The following is a 15,579-nucleotide window of genomic DNA, read 5'->3' as shown; positions in this document are numbered from 1 at the left end:
GTGGGGCTCCCCACAGCCGTTGTTGCTGTGTTAGCCTGCCTCCCGCCTCCCCCACACCCTCTCAGTCATCCGGTCCCTCATTCAAATGCCGCTTGGGTGTCTCTTCGTGGGGTGCACGCTGGGTCCTCAGTGCAGCAGACCTGGGTCCACCACATGTCTTGTGCCTTTAGAATAGTGTTGGCTCCTTTGGAAGCAGCCTGATTCCCAGGCCCCTTGGGGGCAGCGGACCAGGTATAGAGCCATTTTTCCGTTGTGTGTGCCTGGGGCGTGGGGACGGGCTTGCCTCCCAGCTCCCAGCCCTCAGGGCCACACTGCCCCCTCAGTGCTCCGGTCCTCCAATCCAGAGCCCAGTCTCGCCTCCCTCGATGGGCCCCGTGCAGAGGAAGCAGAGAGCAGCAGCTGGGCGCATCCTGAGTGTTTACAACGCCAGGTTATAAGGGCCTCGGGCAAGAGTCCTCTTTTCATAGGACCCAGGGAGAGTGGTCGAGCAAGCTGCTCCCTGGGCTTCCTCCTCCTCAGAGAAGCCTCTCCAGGGCCCTCTCCACCTGCCCCGCCCAGACCAGGCTAGCTGCTGGGGAGGGCGGTGCTTAACCTCCTGCTCAGTGCCCCCAAGGACGCCCGTCCTACCTGGGGAAGCTGCTCCCTTCCTCCCAGAGGCTTTAGAAAGATGTGGTACTCCCCCAGGATGGGAGGGAGCCCCTGATCTCACGGCAGCGCCGTGAGAGGGTTCTGGCATGTTCTGTGGCTGGCTGGCTCAGCCTCCGTGGGTGAACCCACTCCGTGGGTGAAGCCTCTCGCTGTTCATACCTGCAGGGACCGAGCCATGACCCCTTCCCTGTTCCAGGGGACCCTCCTGCCAGGACAGTCAGAAAAGTCCTTGGGTGCCTGGAGTTTGCCCAGATCCCTCCCTGAGTCACCCGTCTCAGGGCCAGGAGGAATGGATGTCCTCGGAGTGAGGGTCAAGAACAAAGGCATTCCAGGCCCATCGCTAACTTGTGAGGCCATGTGGAGAGAAACTGGCGACGTCCACAGGCTTAAAGCCAGGCTTGCATTTCGGCAGAACGGGTCCCCATGAAGCCGCAGATGCGCGGGGCCTGGCGGAACCCACAGCCTGAAACTGAGACCATCCTGACACGGCCTGGATAGGGGAGGCGCGGCTGTAGTTCTGAGTAAAATCCTGGCTTCAGAGGCAGAGGGGCCGGCAGTGGGGGTGGGACACAGCTGCCTGGGAGCAGGGGAGGACGGTTTGGGGGAGAATCTCCCAGCTCCCTCCGGGAATTCTTGGAGTCGGCCTGTGATGCGGAAGGGAGGTGTGGTGGTTCCCCTTGGGATTCCTCAACAGCCCCGTGCGGGCTCCCGCGGGCTTCGGGACAGGCCTGAGTCATCCGCGGGAGCCCAGTTCCTAGAAATGGGACATTCCCGAGTGCCAGGCAGGCTGCTGGCATCTGAGGCGAGCAGGCGGCTTCAGGGCTGCATCTTTTATAAACACCTTCCCACCCCCTTGCTGGGATGACACCTGGGATAATGACAGGGAAGCGGTCCGTGTTAGTGGGGGCCAGTGGGGTCAGGTTGCAGGAGCTCGGTGGCAGAGCCCCGCTGACAGAGAGGGGGTGGGACACTCCGGGGCAAAGCGGAGAGACGCACGGGATTCCTGGAGGACTTCGTGGGCCCCGAGCTCAGGAGCAACCAGCCTAACTCCTGCTGCTAGAGATTGGGCCTTTGGGTGGACGGTGTTTTCTCCTAGGGAGGGCTTTGTTTGTTTGTTCGTTTTTTCCCCTGCTCTGGGGCCACCGAAACGGCTCAGGGGGGTCTGGGAAGCTGCAAAGCAGAGAGCCATGCTGGGGGAATCAGGGAGTGCTGTTTGGTGCGCTGTGTTGGTTGATGTAAAGATGTTAGGAACTGGTGGGGAAAACAAAGCAGGCTCAAGCTGCTGACTTAGTTGTGTGGGTACCCAAGGGGCTCCCCAGCTGCCTGTCCCCGGCTCCTTGGGTCTTCTGGTCCTGGTAGTGTCAGACCGGGCTGGTCGGCGTCGTCTGGCAAATCCAGTGTGGTTTTCTGGCAAATCCAGTGGTGGGGCTCCACCTCGGAGCCCTGGGTCAGGTCTCCAGGCAGCTGCCTCCCGCGCACGTGACCCCGGCTGCTGGCGGGCCCAGTGCCCCTACCTGCCCCTGTGTGCCTGCGGCCTGCGTCATGCTGTGGCTTGGGGGCAGTCTCCAACCTTTGCACCTGCCGGAGAAGCAGCTCCAGTTGAGTGTGACTCAGCAGCCTTCCCTGGTGGCCAAGCCAGGCTGCCCCTGACTCAGTGGGGTGCTGGGAAGGCCTCAGCATCCCCATCTGGGACTGGGGTCACAGCCGGGCATTAATTGGTCTCAGTAAAAGCACTTTGATTAGGCTCGGATGAAAGGGGCTCAGAGAGTTCAAAGCCACACGGGGCTCTTGGGGTGAGAAAGGGTGGCGGCCGTTTAGGTGACAGTGGAGGGGAGACGTGGGAGGCTCAGACAAGTCTGGGGGCGGAGGCCATGGACCTCCTCCCGGGTCTCCCTTTTCATCCAGGCTGACCGCTCCTTCTGCAGAGGAGCCTGGGAGACAGCTGGGTGGGAGGATGTCTCCCCCTGCATCCTAGGCTGCTGCCAAGGGGACCCGCCCCTCCCCCACACTCTGGGAGGTATCCCGACAAAGCACCCAAATTCCCCCGGAAGAAGCTCATTGCAACATCACAGAAAACCGCGTCCCCTCCATCTGCCGGGCGCTACATGGTTAGACTTTCCCTCTCTCGTAGCCTCCCTGGCTCAAGGTCTGCCTCTCCCCCTTGTATTCTGTGTGTCCTCTTGGGAGAGGTGTGGTCGCCATCTCCGTGCCCATTGATGGCTTTGGTGCTGAGAGGAATAGGGTTGAGGGTTTGGGTGGCTTTCTCAGGAGGCTCCTGGAAAGAGGAGTCAAGGGAATGGGTGAGAGTGGAGACCGCAAGGAAGCGGCCAGAGCTAATGAGCGTTTCTGTGTGGCTCCTGCGGAGAGACCATGCCCAGACTAGGGGGTGAGCCCCAAATCAGAGAATTTGAAGTCTGGAAGGGACCCACAACACCCTCTGGTGCTTGAATCTCCTTTGTAACCTCTAATCAGACAACTGGGCAGTGTGAACTTGCATACCCTGAGAGACAGGATGCTCATGACCTCATAAGGCAACCCAAGCTACCTCAGACCAGCCCTGATGCTCAGAATGTCCGCCTGTGCATCCACCTGCCGGCGGGGCCCTTTTCACACACCACACCCCTTCAGGTACCCCGTACCCCAGGTCCTGTGTAGTCCGGCTCCGTGTGGGCACGTGTTTGAAATTCTGGAAACACAGAACTCTTCTAAGCGTTTTGTGGGGTGGGGGCAGTTGTTGGAAGGAGGAAGCAGGGGAGGGAAGAAGCTGGGCTTTAGCCCTCCTGACAGTGAACACTTCCACTGTCCTGGCCAGGCTGGCGGGGCTGTGCTGCCCTGAGCCCCACCCCTCAGCACCGCCTCCCCTCCCCTCTCCCAGTGTCTGGGCAACGGAAACAAACAAACACAAGGAGAGCCCAGGGAGGGCTGGCCCGGCGGCTTAGTGGGGAAGCGTGAAGCCGACCCACAGCGGGCCTGGATCTGCCCCTGCCAGTTTCCACACATTAGCCACTGCCAGAGGCCGCCTTGGGCACCGAGGAGGACCACTGTGCTGCTCTGCAGTATTGTTGGGGGATCCACATGGCACAATCAGAAGAAAATTTTATTTCTATAAATTCAAAGTCAGAGTCCCACTGGATGTGTGGAGTCACCCAGCCCAAGGTCTCCCCGCAGACAGATGTGTGCAGGTACCTGGGACAACCAGTCTGGGTCGGCTGGTCTGTCCTGAAGGCCCGGCTCCAATCCCAGTGATCGCCCTGCTGCCGGGGCGGGGGGACAGCTCCCCAGTGGTCCGGGTCTCAAGGATCTTCCCCCTCAGTGCGAAAGTCAGCATCAGCCGACTCTCCGGCCTCACCCTCTTCTCCGGTGGTTGGACACCTTCTTGGCTTATTTCCCGAGGGCCGACACACTCCTCCGGCCACTCTCCGTGCTCCCGGGGCATCACGAGTGTTCCTCCCGAGCTGTTTGTACGCCCCTCCCACCAGGTCAGGGGCTGCCCGCCTAGCACCATGGCTCGCAACCCTGTGAGCGAGGGGACACCTCTTCCCTCGCTGATCTCCCCCCAAGACAGGGGGCTCCAGGAGGACAGGGCGGGTTGTCCTGCTGGCCGCCTGCCTGGGGCCCAGCCATTTGTGGGGTGCATGAGGTTCCTGCAGGATATGGCCGCTCTCTGTGAGGGGAGCACAGCTCGGTTCTGGAGCCGCTCCGATCTCTGGGTTTGTCCCCAGGAACCCCACACTCCTTCTAAACCAGCTCAGCCGGGGATGGTCAGCCCCTCAGCCCCAACCCGGTTCCCGAAACTGAGCCCACACACGCATGTCGGCCTTCTGTCCATCACTGACCACCCCTTCCTCGTCCAACCTCGGTAGTCTCCCGCCACGCCCCCGGTGTCCCCTGGATCCCACTCTTCTGGTCCCCCCCACCATGGCCTCACCTGGTTGCCCACCTGCCAGCAGCCCTTGCTGAGAACCTCTGGAAAGGAGGGTCAGCCGCGGGGCTCTTCTCTTCTCTGCGACCCTGAACTCGAAGCAGGTCTGCGTGCTCTGACCCCGCGTGCTGGTGTCCCTCCTGTGGCCGCTCAGACAGCTGCTCCCGGACCCTGTCCTCCAGAGGCCCCTCCCGGGTCTGCTGCCCGCACCCTGGGTGGGGTAGGGGCGAGCCTGGGTCTACACAGGGTCCTGAGAGAGGGGATGAGGAGCCTGCTGTGTGCACGTGTGTTTGAGAGTGTGTGTGTGTAGCTTCGCAGGGGGCAGGCTGCAGACCCGGGGCCCTGGAAAGGGGGGGTGGGAGCTCGAGCTTGAGCCTGTGGTCCCGGGGGCGAGGCTGGAGGCCAGGCCCACCAGGCTACATGCGACTGCCATGCGGGGCTTCAGAGGAAGAGGAGGCTGGCTGCAGCCTCTGCTGTCCTTCCTTCCCCAAGACGTCGTGGGGCTGGGCTGCCCCTCGGCTCAGAGGCAGCCTCGGGGCTCCTCTGGCTCCTGGGTCTGCCTCTTCCTTTCTTCTCAGTGTCTCTGTTCACTCCTTTCTATGTCTCCGTCTTGAGATTCTGCCTCTGTCTTAGAAAGCAAGGAAATACAACCCACACTGGGTGGTCTGTACAGAGGAAAAGCCATCTCCCCTGGTGAACGACGGATTTCTCAGGGAAAAGCGAGAGGTCCTTTAGGAAATGTGGGAGCTGCATCCCGAACGGCAGCCTGGGCCTCTGCCGCCTCTGTCTCTCAGAGTCTCTGATGGGGCACCCGGATGCCTCTGCCCTTTACCCACCCCTGCTCTCCCAATCACCTTCTCTCCCCCTGGGGCACAGACAGACCGCCACAGTCCCCTGGATGTGGCCAGACCTTTCTGAGACCTACAGAGAAAGTGGGTGGGGAGGTTTGGGGTGGAGACTGGGTGGGGGAAAGGGAGAAGCCGGAGTTGGGGTCGGGGGCTCCCACGAGTGGCCTCTCTTCCTCTGCTGAGGAGGAGCCCAAAGCGAGACTTGGGCTGGGGGCCAGGTCGGTGCTGTGAAAACCAAGCTGGTTCCCCAGGGCCCACCCTCCGCCGCCTCCCCCCCCAAACCCTGCAGGGCTCAGGGCACAAGGCAGGAAGGCGGGCAGCCTCATTCATGGGCCCCAAACTGTAAGGAGGTGGTAATTAGCCCTCAGTGGGTCAAAGGAGAACAACAATGTGCTTTGCCTTTTGAGGCTTTGAGGGGCCCCTGTGTGGAGTCCTCAAAAGTGGCTGTTCTTCTAGAAGCCCTCAGTTTCTCCCAACATGCATCCCCAAGACTCCAAAACCGGGACCCTCGTCTGAGCCAGTAATGCTGCCGCTGGCGGACCCCGTCTTCTGGTTCAATGTGGTGTCTGCGCCCCACTCACTGCTGAGAGCTCCGGCACCCCACAGCCTGTCACCCGGGGAGCTGCGCTGGCAGCAGGCTTAGGCTGGGGAGCGGGACTCCTGGGGTTACGTTGCTAGGGAATTAGGTTGCTTTAGGTGGGTTCGTGCATACGTGGAACTCTCTCCCCAGCCCTGGGACCTCCGTTCACACGCTGAGCTATGATGAGAGGACGCTGGTGTTCCTCCAGAGCAAAGGAGTGAATATTCTAGCCAGCCTGGGATTTAGCAGGCGGACACTGAAGTCTTTGTCTCACAAATAAAACCTCACTTTGGATCCCCACACATCACCCTGCCCATAGAACAGTAAGCTGTGTCCTAAACGGAACCATCGTCCGTCCGAACTCGAGTCCTCTACGCAGATCGGGAACAAATCCTTGTAGCAGGAGCCCCAGCCCGAGTCAGCCCCAGCCCGGCCTTCAGCTTCCCGAGCCAGGCTGTGAATGCAAGGGAGCCCCTGTTCATGCCTTGTCCTAACACGGACCAAACCGGCCTCGAGCCTCAGCCTCAGCTCCTGCGGTTAATCTAGCTTAATCTAGGCTTTGTTCCCCTCCTGGCCTCAAGGCTGACCTTGAGCTCATTGGCGATCCCAACGAACTGACCCAAGTTTCACCCTGATTCTGGCAGGAACCATCAGGACCCAATCTACCAACCCTATATGCCAGTATGTCCAATCTCCTTCCTGGCCCACAGTTCTTCCCCTGCCCATCCCTCACCTTCTGCGCTTTTCCCCTGCACGTGGGTCTACGATCCCACAGGGCCACGGAGCCCTTCCCTGGGGCCACTCTGAGAGTCAGGATGCCTGGCTGTCCCCCACTCTGTCAGGCCCACAGCAGCCCCTGGGCTGTGTATCCCTGTGTGTGGGGTGGGGAATGATGATCCCTGTTCTGAGCGTGCAGGACAATCCCATAAACCTTGAAATAAACAAGGAAATAAGGATATTCGCTGGTACGTCAGAGCACCCTGTCATTGCTGAGTGTGCAGTGGAGCGGCATGGAGCGCGGAGACGCGTGGATTCCTTGTGCTTCCTTGTTGGGCTGCCACTGAGCCCGGAGCTCTCCCCGAGACACTCCCCCCACCCCTGTCCACTCTGTGCCCCCTGCCAGGGAGGGGGAGGCCCTGGGTTCCTTTGAGGGAGCTGAGCTGCTGCAGCCGTCCACTCAGGACCCCCACCATTGTGTGCGGGCAGCCCTGGGACACCCCGCCCCAGAGACCATTAGTGGGGCTGCTGCTCTGCCTTGTGCCTTTCTCTGCCAGGACCTCCCCAGCCAGCTCCAACCTGCCCAGAGCTGCAGCGCTGGCCTTGTCACCCCAGAGAGCTGTCCAGGTCACAAGGGTCCTGGTCTGCCTTTCTGGGCAGAGAAGCAAGGACACCAAATGATCCCTAAAATAAGTGCACACAGCAGAGATGTGGTTTCTGTCGGGTGAGCAGGTGCACATGGGCTCGTCCCCCCGCCCCCACCCTCCTGGGACTGTTCTTGCCAGTCCCCTGGCTGTCCCGGTGGCCCGGGCTCTCCCCTCACCCTCTCCACACGCCCTGGTTCCTCTCCCGCCAAGCCCTGCTGGAATGGTGTTGGTTCTGCAGGGATGGGGGCTTGAGCCCCCAACAGCCCTGCTCCCAGGGATCCCCTGCGCTCAGGGCCGACCTCACCCAGGTATGGGTGGGGGGCACGGCTCCAGAGGGGGGAAGACCCCCATTCCCAGACACCCTTTTCTCTCAGCTCTGGAGGCTTGACTCCCTTCGAAAGGCCAGAAGCCTCCCTGGGAAGGTGGGCTAGACATTCCCCAGTTCCTTTCATCTGCCTGGGCCTCCCCTCCAGCCTACGTTCCCTTCCCAGCAGGCCACTTCCCACAGACCTCCATGTGGGGAGGGGTCCCCAGGGTCTGGATGCTGGAAGGAGGGACCCTGAGTGCTGGAGCCTACAGGGGAGGCTGGGTCAGGCCCCTGGGCTCAGTATTAACCCTTCAAGGCCTGGCCACCCTTCCACTTCCCCATTTCCCCCAGGGAAGGAGGCAACAAATGAGTGGTGAGGGGAGCCCCGTGGACGCCGTGAAATGGGGCGACTGTTGTTACCCCGAGGATGAGGCCAGGAGGAAGTGGAAGTTTAACAGGAGCCTAATTACAAGACCCGCTGGCCGCCCTGCGCCACTCTCGGGATGGGGAAGAGCTTGGGTGAGGGCTGGGTAATGCCTGGGTAGGCCACTCTGTCACCCCGATAATTAGGGTTCCTGGGGCTCCTCCCCAAGGCGGGGACCAGGCCCCCTCCCTCCTATAGAAATAACTCCGGCCGCGGCTGGGCACTCATTGCACCTTCCTGCCACCCCGGGCAGTGTCTGGGCCCTCAGTCCCCCCTCCCTCCACCCGTCCCCACACGCCCACCACCACCACCGGCCCCCCAGGAAACCCAGCCCAGGCGGAGGAGACACCGAGCCTAGAGACATGGGAGTTCGAGGAGCACTCCACCTTCTGCTTGTGTGCCTGAGCCCAGGTATGCGGCTGGGCATCGGGCAGGGATGCCCACACGACGCTGGGGCCAAGGGGGAAGGCAGAGGGGCATTGAGGGCCCTGCAGAGGAGCCTGGGGGTGGTCAGAGATGCCCGCTGCCCGCCTGCGGTGCATATGGCCAAGGGGCCATCCCCAGGAGAGCCCTGTGCCCGAAGGCTTGGGGCACGTGTCTGTGGGGCAGGAGTCCCCCATGGATCTCGGCTGTGCCTGTGAGCCGTGCGGGGCTCAAACACGCATGCATGTGTGCATGGGAGCCCAGGCCTGCCTGGGGGACTCGGGGCTCTGGGGGTGGGGCAGGGGTCAGGTGAGCTGCAAAGCTGCAGGCGCGGAGGAGGAGCCGGGAAAGACCCCTCTCCTGGGCGTGGGCTGGTCCCAGAGTGGGGACCCTCGGCCCCAGGCTGGCGTCAAGGGCCTGGAGGTGCTTGCCACGAGAAGGCAGAGCCTCGGCGTAGTCTGGGGGGGGGGGGCAAGGACGGACCCCTGCTCCCGGCCCCTGAGCTCTGAGAGGCCCTGGGGAGCACCACACCCCTGGGATGAGGCCTGAGGAGGGCAGGGCGGGAGCTGCCCAGAGCCCCCTCACCCCAGCGGAGCACACCCGAGAGCAGGGCTGGGGAGCAGATGCTGTGGCCGCCTGCCCGGGCTGGGGCGAGTCCCAGCATGGGCCGTTCTGTGTGGGCCTCGCTGGAAACGGCTCCGAGACTCTCGGGGGGTCTGGATTCGGCAAGAGGGGCTTTGTGGGAGGAACTCGGGAAGTAGAGCACATTTTCAGCCTCTGTTCATGCTCGTGCGTGTGTGTGTGTACAAGTGAGAGAGAGAGAGAGAGAGAGAGTGTATTGTCAACAAGGTGCTTGCAGAGCCCCCAGGCTGCTGCGAGCAGGTTGACAGAGCCCACTCGGGACGCGTCCATGTGTGTGGTGTGGGTGCGGGAGGGCAGACCCTGCACTCGGTGTCCCTGCTCTCCAATACCCTCTCCTAAGGGCTGCTGTCTTCTCCCACCTCCAGAGGGAGGGTGAGCAGCTGGGGAAGCAGCTTGAGCATTCATGGAGGGTTTACAGGCCGAGAGAGCAGGAAGTGCAGCCCCCACCCCGTGCCCTTGCGGGGGACGGGGCATCACCACTGCCCCTGTCCTCCCTCCCTCTCTCTGTGCTGACCAGCTCTCTCCCACCCTGGCTTTCTTCCCTCTCTCCAGTCTCTCTCCTGTCTCTCTCCTCTCCCATTTCCTGGAATATGTCCTTAGTGCCACAGCATGAGGGACAAGGTGAGCCAGCAGGAACGACTTCCTCAGGGGAGCGTGAAGGGGTGTGGAAGGGCCGGAGCCCTGGGCGGAGGCTGAGAGGCTGGTGAGGCTGGCCTGGGACCGCGGAGGGCGGAGGCACTCTCATTCAGCCTGTCCCTCTCCCAGTGCCCCGAGCCTCCTGCCCACTAGCCCCCAGGGATGGGGACAACTGGCCCCCTGTGGATGGGGACAGGCCTCAGGGTTGTGGGTTGCTCCCAGAAGCCCTTCCCCAGGGCGGAGCCTCTGCTCTCGGCTGAGCCGGCCCAACCCCGAGTGCCTCCTGCTGCCCGGGGATCTGGCAGGCAGCACGAGGATCCTTATCTCAGGAGAGCGGGTGTTCTCTTGGCCTGGGGCTGGAGGAGGCATCCCCGGATCCGTTAGCGCCCAGTGGCCAGCCTGCCTGCTGCGGGTCCCTCTGGAAGGTGTGGGGTTAGGGCTGCTGCCCTGCCAGGGTCCCCAGGGGCAAGCTCAGTGATCCCTGAAGGCTCGGGGGCTGTTGAGAAGGCCCCTGCTGGCTCTCTAGAACTGGGTTTAGCTTCTGAAGATGTGTCTAGTCTTGAAGGAGCGCACACGGGGACTCTGGGAGTGTGCGGTGGGTGTGTCTTCCGGGTGAATGCAAACTGGTGTCGGCGTGCGGGTACGGGTCTGTCCGGGTCGGACAGTGTCTGGGAGGGCAGGGCGGTGGGACGGCACAGGCGCACGGCCGCATCTGGGCGGTTGGCCAAAGTGTGTTGCTGTGTGGCTGTGACCACGCATCCGGCATGTGTATGAGACACACTCTCCACCAAGAACGCAGGCCCCAGAAAGATCAGGGAAGAGCAGAGCCGAACGAGAGGCTGAGACCTGAGACTAGGGCTGGGGCTCCAGAGGATTTGCTGGCTTCCTGAGCATAGGAGGAGAGAGAGCCTGGCTGGGCCAGGGGCCTGGGAGGTGGAGCCCTCCTGCCCTGCTTGCCAAGGTTGGGCCCTGGCACCCCCTCCCCCTTTGTCTTCCTCTCTGGGTCCAACCGGTTGGGGCTAGCGCTTGCCTGGGGCTTCAGGTTAGGGAGGGCAGGGAGCCCAGTCCTGAGCTTCCGGGATCCTGGCCCCATACCAGGGCTGACTCAGCTCAGCTCAGGCTGCTCGGAGTGGGAGGGGCCCCAAGTGAGCGAGCAGGAGAGGGCGGCCACCCCGAGCTGCACTGTCGCACAGGGGAGGACACAAGTGCACGATGCCATGTCACCACGCAAGGCTCTGACTGTCCTGCAGAGGCACAGGCCGTATTCCAGGCACACAGCGTCCCTCACCATCAGACAAAAACCATCAGACAGGAGCCTGGCTGCCTCCTGTCGTGCACGGGCACAGACGATCGCTCAGAGCACTTACACAGTGGGGCACACGCGGCCACACCCAGGCTTGTGGCCACAGACACGCACAGTCACACACAGAGACGCACACACAAGCACGACCAGCCCGGCTTCTCCATCAGAGCATTAATGACTCTGGTTGTTTCATGCCCTCAAACACACACACACACACGCACGCACACACGCAGACATGCACACTTGCACCCACGGTCCTGTGCGTATAAGATACCCTGGTTATATGCAGGAGGATCCCTACAGTACTCATAAGTACTGTATGAGTACAAGTACTCATAAGCACACGATGTGTACACACGCACACACAACCAGGCACACAAGCACACGTACCGGGCACGCTCACACGGACAGTGTTCCGATGCAATCGCACACTACTGTAGACTGCAGACGCGTATGCAAGTATGCACAGACATGCGCAGAGCAGTCCCTGCCTCCTCTGTCTCTGTCTCTGTCTCTGTCTCTGTCTCTCTCTCTCTCACACACACACACACACACACACACACACACACACACACGCACGCTGGGGGCCACTGCCCCTTCCTAGGGAACTCCACTGGGAACGGTGGAGAGAGGGGCTGGAGCTCGCGCCTCCACGTCCGGTCTTCTCCACCCCCTCTGCCCCTCCCCCAGCGCTGCTGACTGCTGTGCGGATCAACGGGGATGGCCAGGAGGTCCTGTACCTGGCGGAAGGTGATAACGTGAGACTGGGCTGTCCCTACATCCTGGACCCTGAGGACTACGGCCCCAACGGACTGGACATCGAGTGGATGCAGCTCAATTCAGACCCTTCCCACCGGGAGAATGTCGTGAGTGTCTGGCTTAGGGTCCCCTTACCCTGCACTTCATGGTGTCAACCTGTAGGGCTGCTGACACCCTCAGGGGACAAGGGAGGGCAGAGAAGCAAATGAAGACCTTGAGCTTCCCCCACGGCCTCTCTGGGAAAGGGGGCTACAGGGGGGAGGGCTCTGCCATCACAAATCACACCTACCCTACCTTCCCCCACCTGCTGCAGAGGGCACGGGAGGCCTCAGGGCAGTTCCAGCCCGACCTTGAGCTTTCCAAAGCGCCTCATCTCATCTGCTCTCACGCACTCACCATGGGGTTAATGGGTCGGGTGTGGTGACTACCATCGCTACCCTCAACAGAGAGTCCGAAAAGTTCAGTGAGGCTCCCGAGGACACCGAGCCCCGCGGGGCTCCTGCTCTGCCTGCGTCACACGTCTGTGTTCTCCTCTTCCTCACAGTTCCTGAGTTACCAGGACAAGAGGATCAATCACGGCAACCTGCCCCACCTGCAGCAGAGGGTCCGCTTCGCCGCCTCGGACCCCAGCCAGTACGATGCCTCCATCAACCTCATGAACCTACAGGTGTCGGACACGGCCACTTACGAGTGTAGGGTGAAGAAGACCACCATGGCCAGCCGGAAGGTCATCGTCACTGTCCAAGGTACCGCTGGGCACCTCCGGGCGCCCCTTCCCCAGACTGCAGGCGCCTCTGGGCGGGGCCCTGGCTCACACCTGCCCCATTCTCCGCAGCGCGGCCCGCGGTGCCCATGTGCTGGTCCGAGGGCCACATGACCCAGGGCAACGACGTGGTGCTGAAGTGTTTTGCCAACGGCGGCACCCCGCCGCTGTCCTACAAGTGGGCCAAGATCAGCGGGCACACCCACCCCTACCGCGCTGGATCCTACCACGCCCAGCACAGCTTCCACTCCGAGCTGTCCTACCAGGAGTCCTTCCACAGCTCCCTGAACCAAGGTGGGACGGGGCGAGCCGCCGGCCCTGGGGTGCAGAGGGCAGGGTCTGGGGCAGATAGGTGAGAGCGAGGCTTGGCTCCTGGCTGCACCACCGGCTGGCGGCAAGACTCGGGCAAGCGGCTGCACGTCGCTCTGCCTTGGCTTCCCTCCCGCGGAAAAGGAATGATAACATCTACCTTCCGGGGCCGGGGCGTGTGGGGAGGAAATGGGGGGAGACTGGGAGAAGCCGCGCACGACTCACAACCGGAGAGTATCAGGGCTGGAGGGGCCTTTCCAAATTCTCGGGTCTCACCTTGTCCTCCCTGTACAAAGAGGGACACCAAGGCCTGGGGTGCATTTCCCTAAGGTCACAGAGCGAACGAATGGTGTCTCTGTGCTGGTGCTGGGAGGGGGGCCTTCCTTGCCTCTCGGTTTCAGCTGGGGAAAGGGACTCACCTGGAGACGGGGGAGGGCCCAGGCCGGGGTGGGCTCTCAGACACTGGGCCCCTGGGCCTCGCTCCAGCCCCCTGGCGCTCCTCAGTTTCAGGCCTGAACAACGGTGACCTGCTGCTGAAGGACATCTCCCGCGAGGACGATGGTCTCTACCAGTGTACAGTGGCCAACCACGTGGGCTACAGTGTGTGTGTGGTGGAGGTGAAGGTCTCAGGTAGGTGCAGTGGCTGCGGCCCCCAGGGCCGGGGACCAGAGGGCGGGACTGAAGGAACCTGGGCTGTTTGGATCCTCCCTCCCCCCAACCAGCTGGGCCAGCCCATTTCCATCAGTGCCTGAGGCTCTGCTGGGGGCGGCTGGGAAGCCCTGGGACAAACATGCACTTAGCGGGGTCCCTTGCCTCTCCCCATCCTTCCTCACTGGGTGTCCCAGGGCCCTGAGATGGCCCGCCATCGTGGCTCTCCTTCCCACCCAGCGCCCGCCCTGGACGCTCCTGGCCAGCGGGCTCCTGAAGGTCCTTACTTCTCTCCACAGACTCCCGGCGCATAGGCATGATCATAGGCGCAGTGCTGGGCTCTCTGCTCATGCTGGGCTGCCTGCTGGTGGGCATCTGGGGGCTCGTCTGCTGCTGCTGCGGGGGCCCCGGGGCCGGCGGCGCCCGCGGTGCCTTCGGCTACGGCAACGGCGTTGGCGGCGGGGTCGGCAGCGGCGGGGCCTGCGGCGACTTGGCTAGTGAGATCAGGTAAAACCTGATACATGCTGCCTGCTGCCAGGCGGCAGGGGACCGGCGCCCCCGCCCCTCTCACCCCCGCCTGCCACCGGCCGGCGGGACCCCCACCCCCACCCCGCCTGCCATCGCCAGGAGTGCTGGGACCGCAGCATGTCGACCTGCCCCTCGCCGTGGCTCCTCCCCCTCCCGCGCCGGTCTTCACCTCTACCCCCCTGCCCTCCGTTTCCCTCCTGTCGGTGCGCCTCTCTGTCCATCTCGTCTAGACTGTAAGCTCCTGGAGGGCAGGGTCTGTATTTTTGCGTCTTTCCCCGTTTGCGCCGGGGACCATTCTGGACATGCTCATTTAAGAAGAGTCGGTAGTAAGAATAGTGCTAATAACTTATATTAGAAACCAACTAGTAATAGAACTAGAACAAGACTAGTGCTAATGGCTGCAGTGCCCTGGGGATGCAGGAAGGGACGGAGCAGGAGGTTGAGGGGCAGAGGTGCGGAGAAGAGAGAGCGAGAGGGCCAGGCTGGTGTTAGCTACGGAGAGAAGGACAGGTAAGGCCGCCCCTCCTGGGTCCCCGCGCCTCCCTCCCCGCGGAGGGGGCGGCCGTGCGCACGTCAGACGGGGCCGCCGGACAGGCTCTGTCTGCGGCGTGGAGACGGTGGCCCCGGGGTCGCCGGCCCGGAGGAGGCAGAGGAGTGCAGGTGGAGGCCGAGGGAGAGGCGAGGCGCAGGTGGAGGGAGGCGCGGGGCCGAGAGGCTGCCGGCGCCCCCGGCTCCCGCCAGGCCGTGCCCACGCCGCGCCCGGAGGAGCCCGCTCACCCGCCCGCCTGTTGTTTCCACAGAGAGGACGCCGAGGCGCCCGGGTGCAAGGCCAGCGGGCGCGGCCGCAGCGTCACCCACCTGCTGGGGTACCCGACGCAGACCGTCAGCCGCTCCCTGCGCCGCAAGTACGCGCCCCCGCCCTGCGGCGGCCCCGAGGATGTGGCCCTGGCGCCCTGCGCCGCCGCCGCCGGCCCCTGCGAAGCGGGCCCCTCCCCGGTCTACGTCAAGGTCAAGAGCGCGGAGCCCGCCGACTGCGCCGAGGGGCCGCGGCAGCGCACCGACGGGCTTCTGGTGTGAGCGCGCCGCGGGGCCGCCCGCCCGCCGCTGGGAATGCGCTTGGCCCCGGGCCCGCCGCGCCCGCCCCGCGCCTCCCGGCCACCGGGGCCCGCGGCGCCTCCTCGGGGCCCGGACGAGAGGGGCGCGGGGGCCGGGAGCGGGAGGGAGGGCGCAGCGCCGAGCGCGGTCGAGGCGGAGGCTCGGAGTCTCCAGCCCAGCCGGAGGGCCCCGTGGCCGGGGAGGGGGTGCGGGTCCGGACTGGCTGGTGGCGCGGGAGAGCTGAGCTCCCCGGCGGCAGTGTTAGCACAATAAAGCACCTGTAAGACCTCAGACTGTGCCGGCTGTGGTTCCGCCGAGGGGCGGCGCGGGCCGGGGACGCGGGCGGCTGCTCCCGGGCCGGGGCTGCCCTCCCGCCCTTC

General features: G+C 63.5%; 1 protein-coding gene across 1 annotated transcript; it reads left to right on the top strand.

The window, feature by feature from the left end:
* Window positions 1–8,455: 8,455 nt before the first annotated feature.
* VSIG8 (V-set and immunoglobulin domain containing 8) lies at window positions 8,456–15,181 on the top strand. The gene is made up of 7 exons (XM_045983152.1): window positions 8,456–8,504; window positions 11,788–11,963; window positions 12,401–12,602; window positions 12,692–12,913; window positions 13,439–13,558; window positions 13,876–14,083; window positions 14,905–15,181. Exons 1-7 carry the CDS (start codon window positions 8,456–8,458, stop codon window positions 15,179–15,181), a joined length of 1,254 nt encoding a protein of 417 aa, XP_045839108.1.
* Window positions 15,182–15,579: the final 398 nt, after the last annotated feature.

The sequence above is a fragment of the Meles meles genome, chromosome 17, assembly GCF_922984935.1.
Source record: "Meles meles chromosome 17, mMelMel3.1 paternal haplotype, whole genome shotgun sequence".
Taxonomy (NCBI): Eukaryota; Metazoa; Chordata; class Mammalia; order Carnivora; family Mustelidae; genus Meles; species Meles meles.
The sequence above is the reverse complement of the archived record's forward strand: the minus strand, read 5'-3'. Positions and strand labels throughout refer to the sequence as shown.